Source organism: Sprattus sprattus (genome assembly GCF_963457725.1).
Source record: "Sprattus sprattus genome assembly, chromosome: 4".
Classification (NCBI taxonomy): Eukaryota; Metazoa; Chordata; class Actinopteri; order Clupeiformes; family Clupeidae; genus Sprattus; species Sprattus sprattus.
The window spans coordinates 38,401,045-38,409,440 of NC_137923.1; the positions used below are offsets into that span (position 1 = coordinate 38,401,045).

The following is an 8,396-nucleotide window of genomic DNA, read 5'->3' on the forward strand; positions in this document are numbered from 1 at the left end:
CTGCTTGTGGCACAGCACAGTATTGTGTTCCCTGCCCCAGTGGCCTTGGGCAAGGGTCGTAGTGCCCGCAGTGTGCTCGGGCACTGTGCTCGCCGAGCCCACAGGGGGAAAAGCACGGTGCCGCACAGGTTCTGCTTGGCTACAATGATGGCACATGGTAAAGTTTAAGAAGCAGCAGAGTGTGTGTAAGTGTGTGTGTGTTTGTGAGTGTGTGTGTTTTGTGTGTGTGTGTGTGTGTGAGCGCACGCTATATGTTGCCAGCTTTTTCGCAAAGACAGAGCACACACCACTGCCAGCCAAGCACGCTGTGGGCAGGACACAAACCCTGGGTGGGGGTGGCGGGTCGATTGGGGGGGAAAGGACAGAACACTGCAGAATGCAAAAAAGCTCGCACCTCATGTGCGGCAGTGTGCTCGGAGAGGCTGCTGCTGCACGACTAAAACACTACGCAAGGTCTGGCGCTGGAAAACCCAGCCTGTGCCACCCGACACATAAAGACCACCGAAGAGGAAGAGCCGCCACAGCAGCAGCAACAGCAGCAGCAGCAGCAGGGGCGAATGAGGGCCTACTGCCATGCCTATGCCTGTCTCCTCTTAAAACAGAGTGCCGCTGGATTCCACGGCTCACTACAGTGACACGGTCATCAAACGCATGGCTCAATCACAGCGTCAGTCACAACGTCTGAGGAATCATGGTCAATGGCGTCGACCGTGGGGACCGAAAACACAGCTATACACTGGTCTCTCATTTCACCGGGTGTGTGAGACAAGGGAAAGACGGACGGTCATGGAGACAAAAAAAGACAAATTTGTCGTTAATAACAAATTTTGTAGACAAACATATTGTATATCTTTGAAATATATTGTTATAATACTATATTTATGCTGTTATAGAGATGACAGAAATAGCCACACATAATAGAAAAACCTACGGTTGTAGACACTAATAACACAAATAGACAGTAAGCTAGTAGGAGAGGGCAGATATTTTAGGGTACACTTCGCTGGGATTCAATCAGTTTAGAGTGGTTTCATGGTACTTGGCCCACTGACAGTCATGTGACTAACTGGTCAAGGATATCTTGAATGCAGAAAGCATTAATTTTCTCTCTTGTGAGGCCAAAATTGAAATAAAATGTCAAAGATGTTCTATTCGCTCTCGATTAAGGATTGAGGTGATCCTTTTTGAGGGAACCACGCAGGCATTGAATCATAACCATTCTTCAGCTTTTGAATCTAGCTGCTTGATTACATAGAGAAATTATATTTTAAAGCATCACATCTATTTTTTCTCTATTGCTACCCAAAACTTCACAAACACATTTATATGAGGAACATCTATATAGAAAGAAATTCAGACAACTATTGCACCACAATTAAACAATGCGCCACTCGGGCATTTTAAGTCCAGACATCTCACAGTGACATCAAGACATACTCTATGGCAATACTTCCATATATCATAATATACTATGATCCATTCTGTACAAATGCTACCAAATAGTCTCAGAGGCATCTCCTTACAACTGATTATCTGTGCATTGGTTTAGGGTACTGAAGATGTGGAGATGCAGTTGTACGCTGATCTGATCTACAATGCTGCGTTGAATTAAAATCCAACATAATCCCGTTAAAGAGACCTCTCGTTGTCAAGCGTGTCTAAGGGATAATCCGATGTTATTTGTGATAATCAGGTATATCTTGATGTTACGGTTCAACGTTTGGATTATTAAACACACCCTGCATTGTTATTCATTAAAAATCTCAGCATACAATAAAGTAAGCTTAGTATGGCTCAGTTACAGTCAAAAGCAGACATGAAATTAACTAAATTCAATCATTTGGTCATCCACCATCACCAATTACGTTTTCCATCTAATGATCAGAAAACAAACAAACAAACAAAAAACCAACAACCTTTAAGTTGTTACCTCAATTACTATCTACCTAAGGAGCTTGCACGTCTGGAAACATAGGCCCTTATCGTTATTCACAGTCAATTCAGATGGCGAACTCAGGTAGTCAGGTAACGCTCGACAATTCAGTGTTCTACCATGGTGTGTGCAAACACTTCATGAAGAAGGACATAGATTTCATTTAAGTAAAATTTTACAAAAATAACCTAAACAGAACTTTGCATTACAGGTCAAACTGTAGATATTTAGATACATTTTTATTTGACCCCTCACTAAGGTTCACAGGGATTTAAACCAGCATGTGAGGTTGCCTTATCTTCTCTACTGAGTAGATTAGCCTATGGCACAGATCAGTTGAGGTCACACATTCTAGACTTTTCTTTGCCTGAAAAGTTTACTGGACACTTTACATATAAACCCTTCCTCCCGGGCTAACATCCTGCTACTCATGGATGCTTAAAGTAACGACAAAATATGATCATTCAGATCTCTCCAGAAGTAATGGCAGATGGGTCACTAAAACCTCTTTCATAAAGGAACTTTTCAAAATATATGTTTGTAAAACAACCAAAAGACTGCTTGCTTCTATATCATCCTAGTTGCAACTGTCACAGCTCAAGCTAACTTGCAAAAGCACACATGGAGTTCACACAGAAAGCTAACAAAGACAAACATCATTCACAGAGCAGCTAGTAAAAATATGAGAAAAAACACAGTGATCGACTGTAAACAGTGCGCTCTCCTGCTTATCGCTCACTGAAAATGTTAAGTCTTTAACTCCTTAATATTGACATCGGAGCACATACAGTAATGCTGCAATATGGCTAGCCCTGACATCTTTGCCCTTAAGTGTTGTCTCGGACAATCTAGTCTGGCATTTACTATAAAAAGTATTCATCCCCATACGCTTCGGTCTTAAAGTGTCTTCTTTGTTGCAGCACACTGCGTCGTCATGGCTACAGGTACATTCAGACATTAGGGGGAAGGCCGCCACAGACTCTAGGTAGTTTTATCATACTTGTGCACCCCAGTAATGTACAGCACAGTGCTTATATTCTTTCGATAAATCAAGACACTGATCTTATAACAGGACACACTAAAAAAACCTTTTAAATATAAAATATATTAATTGTGTATGAAGTCAGTAGTTGATCATGTATTGCTCAAAGACAAGAACATGGGGGAAAAAAGGATATCTGTGGAAAGAGATATGGAGATATCTGATTTGAGATATAATAGCTTTGAATGTAAGCTCCACTTAAGTTTGGCACTCAGCTTGAAAAAGCCAGTAAAAGATCAGTCACAGCTGATTTACCCTGTAAGAATACAAACACAGTGACACAGACACAGAGGATAACAGATGCCAGCTGGGGGGAAAAGAGGGTGGCAGGTGAGGACACAGAGAAATGCTCTACAGAGAAGAAAAACAAACAATAAATTGCTACTATTCTTAGTGTCCCCTTCCCTAGAGATAGCAAACAAATACACGCAAGGATATGCCAGAAATCACAGTTCAAGTGGAATAAGAGTAAAGACTTGGGGGAGAAAAAAAAAGTAGGGCGAGAGTTTGATGAAAGAGAGGCCATTTGCCTCTGACTTTTCTGTCAAGAGGTCTGCACAAATTCCTGAGCCCTCCACTCATTAAGATAAATAACATTCAACCCCATTGCTTTAAATCCTGAGAGACCTGTAGTAGTGACCCCCATAGTAGGATCCAACACAAACACTGAGAATGTTTGTCAGTGTAGTAGTAAGAGCTATCTTCCATCTTTCTTCCTCTCTTGTTTTCTTGTTCCAGGAACAGAGATCCCACACTTCCCTGTCAAGTCCCCCCAAAAAGACAGGGTCTATGAAGGAAACAAGGAAAGCACAGGTAGCCTCCAGTGCAGCCCCGTGTTGTTTCACAGTTTGTGGCATTACACAGTAAGTAGGTCACGGTCAGACCTCACTCTCCACGCTGGAGAAGTGTGCAGAGCCCCGACGGGAGCACAAGCTCTTGGTTTTCAGGGGGAGATGAGGGGACTGGAACCGCTGGGGCACTGACCGCAGTCTCTGGTACTGCAGTTTGGCGCTGGACGATGACATGGAGGAGGGCTGAGTGGCCCCGGGGGTTGAGGAGACCACAGATGGGGATGAGACTGACGAGGACGACGTGGGTGGAGGCACATGTATGGGGTGGGAGGAGGAGGGTGGCGGGGGGAGGGCGGGGAGGGATGGGGCCATGAGGGGAGTGATGAGAGCCTGGGGAGGTGAGGGCTGCCGGTTGCGGTCTGACCGCTGCGGCCTCTGGCCACTGAGGTTCAACTGGCTCCCGATAATGGCTTGGCCTTGGGACCGGTCGGGTTTGGGCGTCTGGTGTTTAGGCCGGGTGCTGCTGCTGCTCTGGCAGTGAGGGTTTAGGTCCTCCTGACTCCGAGAGGTCACCCTACTCCACTTGGAGTGGGATTTCCCCATATGGTGTGGAGAGTGGCAGCTGCAAGCTGTGTGGCCCTTGCTGTTGTCCTGGGACCTGTTCTTGACTTTCTTTTCACTCTTTACCGGTAGCTTATCCACAGACCAGTATCTTCTCGGTGGTGGGGGAGTCAACGGAGGTGGTGGCCACTGACGTGAACTACTTCCCAAACCCCAGTTGCCCTCTCCTGGCCCCAATCCCACAAAAGAGTCATCTCGGCTGTTAATGCTGCTTCCTTTTTCGCGGGCAGGGTAAGTGCCAAAGAACCATCCTCCACCACCAATTCCTCCAACAGCTCTTTCCTCATGACCCTCCCAGTATCTCTCAAACTTCCCAAACTCTCCCGACGAGCCTTCATCATCTGTGTATATCTCAATGGTCTTCTCCCGCTCCCGACTCCTGTCAGATTCCGACTCCATCCCTCTTCTTTCACGTCTGCGTTCTTGATTCTTCACTCTTCCTCTGTCCACCTCAGACTCGTCTTCCTCATCCTCCTCGTCTGAATCCCACTCATGCAGTGATATGCCTTCTCTTGACCGTGCCCTGCTCCGGCCATTCCTCCCCAGTAGGGGTCGACTCTCCACTCCCCTCCCCTTGCCTTCTTTTTCACTGCCAACAGATTTCCGGCGTTTGGAGGAAAGCGGGAGAAGGGGTAAAAGCGAAGAAGATGAAGGAGCGTGTTTGGGGTTCCCACTTCCCCAGAACTTGACTGCAGTTGAGGGTTTGCTAGAGGATGGATATCGCTTGACAAGGGCTCGCTGCCTAGCTTCATGAGATAGTGGGCTCCTTTGCCTTTCCCTTCCTCTGCCGCCGTCCCCATCATCTCCACGTTCATCAATTCTCTCGTGTCTCAACTCGTCTCTTGTTACGTCCCGGTCATAACTCCTGCTGGAGCTTTCGCTTTTCTTACGGAACGAGCTGCGCCTCAAGCCAGGGTAGGAGTAGTCTTGTGACATCCTTTTTTCATACTCCTCTTTCCTATCTATAATTCCCTCATCCTGTTCAGGTCGTCTTTCCTTTTCTCTCCTCTTCTCCTCTTTCTTCTTCTTTTTCTTTGCCTTGCGTCTTTTGCGTTCCTGCTCCCTTTCGCGGTCTTCTCTCTTCTTCTTCTTCCTGCCTTTCTTTCTTCTTCTCCTCTCACGCTCTCTTTCCTTGTGGTGTCGTTTTTCTTCCCTGTCTTCTCTCGTAACTGTTCTTCTGCCCCTCTCCTTCTCTCCCCAGGATGCCCACCACTCCTGCAGTTGTGCCAACTGGGTTACGGTTCTGTCTCGCCCGTTCTCCCTTGGCTGGCGTGGTTTGCGGGGTGGTATGGGCGGAGGAGGGGGGCTGCAGGGAAGAGAGCGAGATGACATACGAGAGCGACCCTTCCTTTTCCCCAGCAGCAGGCTGGACTCCTCAGTTAGCTCATCAGTGTCAAAATCCCCATAGATATCCCTCACCGCGCCACCTCTGTACCTAAAACTCTGCGACGATGTGTAGGTAGAAGAGGAAGGCGAGTTGGAACGGGAGAGAGAATCAGATGAAGAGGAGGACGATGTGCTGGATGTGGTTGAGGCGGAGGTGGTGTAACATAACGAAGGAGAGGGAGAAGGAGGAGTCTGGGTAGGTGAAGAGAGCGGGACAGGCACTGGAAGAGGGATAGGAGGAGGACGACGGCCTCTTCGTCCACCCCCTTCCCTCAAGCCATTCCGCCCTCCACCTCTCCTCCCTAAAGGCAGGATGTTCTCGTAAAGAGGCCCTCCAGAGTCTTTCCTCTTTGAAAGGCTGCTTTTCCTCCAGAAAGTAGCCGGCCGAGGAGGTGAACCAAGCAAGGCCAGCTTTGGTGGTTGGACTTTTGGAAGTACCCGTGGGTTTACCGCAGACTTTGTTCCTCTCTGAGTAGTCTTCGGGGTCTGGGCTGTAGCCGACTGTGGCTCTGCAGAAGCTCCTAAGCCTTCAGGATCGATGGGACCGTAGTAGCGCTTATACTCATCAAGGCTTCTTTCTCCTCCAGCCCAGAGTGGGGCCATGCCTTGTGGGAACTGCGAGAGCTCTGTGACTCCACCACCGACACCAATGGATTTCTCAGGGCCAGCCTTGGGGCGAGTCCAGCGGTCAACCACAGCAAGTCTGCGATCATGACGTGGGAGAAACGTTGAGCAAGGCATGGGTGCCCCCAAAATGGGACTGTTGGATGGTCCAAGGGCCATCCCAGAATGCACAGTTGCTGGAGGTGATCCATGAAGAAGCGAGCTGTACACAGGCGGTGGCTGTGGCTGTTGCTGCTGGTGGTGTTTTTGATGTTGCTGCTGTTGTGTTGCCATTGCCATAGATGTGTTGGCTACACCTGTAGAGATGAACTGCGGTGGTGGTGGTGGAGGTACAGTGGAGACATGATGATACAGAGGAAGTGTGCCTTGATTGCCTGCAGGTGATGTTTCATCCTCAAAATTACAGCAACTGTACATTCCCTGTGAAAAGAAGAGAACATGACTACAGTGGTTCAGCTTTGATTTCCTAGCTCTGATGATGGCAGCTTGTCTGTTGAAATGCAAGGGAAATAAAAAACTAAACCAAAATACAGAACCTGACAGAATGTATGACCTTTCCTTACTTTTTTACAATGACTATGTAAAGAGTCTTGGCAGATTTTCACCTTTCTTTTCTCAACACAGATTTTAACAGATAATGTTATCACAATGTATCTAAGCATTCAGACGGAAACAAGCAATTTTCTGTCTTAGTGTTGTGCCATTTTTGCTAATTCACTTGTAATTAAATTCCAAGGTGTTTCTCAGAAGACAGAGCGAGACACTTTTATCCCTTGATGAACTCGATGATAATCTTGTACGTTTTGTTTCTTGATGTTTCACTTACCCTGCTAAAAGCCAACAAGTAGTCCATTCCGCCATCACGACCGAAGCAGTGGCGTAACTTCCAGTAGAGCAGATGCTCCCAGGCAAAGACCAGTAGGCTGAGGCCCATGGCCACCAGGAGCATGTAGAACACGCCAGCCATGTTGTCGATGTCCAGCTTGGAGCTCATGACCTCGATCTTGTCATTATGACAAATCCCAGACAGCCACAGACGCTCGAGCATGTCGATCTGATCTGGACAGAAAAGCAGATGATGGAGTAATAATAAGGAGGTGAAATGAGCGGAAAACATAGAACAGGTTGCAAGGAAGAGGTGTTTTTTTTTGTTGGGCAGCAAGAGAAAATCAAAAAAAGTGGTGGGGGGGGGGGGGGGGGTGGGGGGCGAACAGTGTAGAGCCTATTACTCAGATTCTGGGTTGTGCAGCGGAGATGTGAAAAATGTGAGAAATACAGCTTGTCGGCCAAGCCACAGCAAAAATAAATAAATGAAAACAAACAATCCTACAAAAAAAAGTCGGCAAGACACAGCAAAGGTGGAGGAAAAAAGGGGGCAAGGGAGAGATAATCATAGCTTTGATGGAGGTCTGAAATGGCCTGTTTGGCCCAGTCTCTTGTGATAAGATGAGCCCAGAGTGGCTGGGAGATGAAAGGTAGTGCAGAGCGATAGGCTCAGTGCACAACAATCACCATTAGTGCATTCATCAGCCAGAGAGAGGGGGGAGGTCTGTGAAGCTGTGTTTGAGGCATCACAAGGACAGGCTTTAAGCTAGGGGACACACTGCATGTATAATAGCACTGAAGGCACTCTCATGCATAAACAAATGGACAAACAAAGAAGAAGACAACTTTTAAAAAGTATTCACACATGATTCTGTAATGAGTTCAACATAATGTGATTGCCACAAGAGGAATGGTGCTTGTATTGTACTAGCTCTTTTGTTAGATGGACAGGCTATATAAAAGTAACTTGCACTATAAAATGGTGGACATTAAAATGTTAAAATCTATTACATCATTTCATTACATTTATCAGGAACTCTGAAAGCAAATGGATTACAAATATATGCTGTCCAGTCTTTTATTGAATTTTAAAGTACTTTTCTCTTTGCCAAACCCTTCACTGTTGATTTGCATGTTCATTAACGGTGACACTCATAATTGTATGCAATGTGGT

The 8,396-nt window shown here is 46.6% G+C and overlaps 1 protein-coding gene across 1 annotated transcript in view; it reads right to left on the reverse strand.

Annotated features, from left to right (window-relative positions):
• Window positions 1-3,853: 3,853 nt before the first annotated feature.
• The window catches only part of grin2da (glutamate receptor, ionotropic, N-methyl D-aspartate 2D, a), a gene marked incomplete at its 3' end in the record, with an annotated part of 38,945 nt that continues 34,402 nt past the window's right edge, over window positions 3,854-8,396 (reverse strand). Inside the window, exons 12-14 of the mRNA XM_080836311.1 lie at window positions 7,224-7,456; window positions 5,598-6,817; window positions 3,854-5,285 (exon numbers count right to left, since the gene is read on the reverse strand). Coding sequence (XP_080692437.1) covers window positions 3,854-5,285; window positions 5,598-6,817; window positions 7,224-7,456 — 2,885 coding nt within the window. The remainder of the gene's footprint in view (window positions 5,286-5,597; window positions 6,818-7,223; window positions 7,457-8,396) is intronic.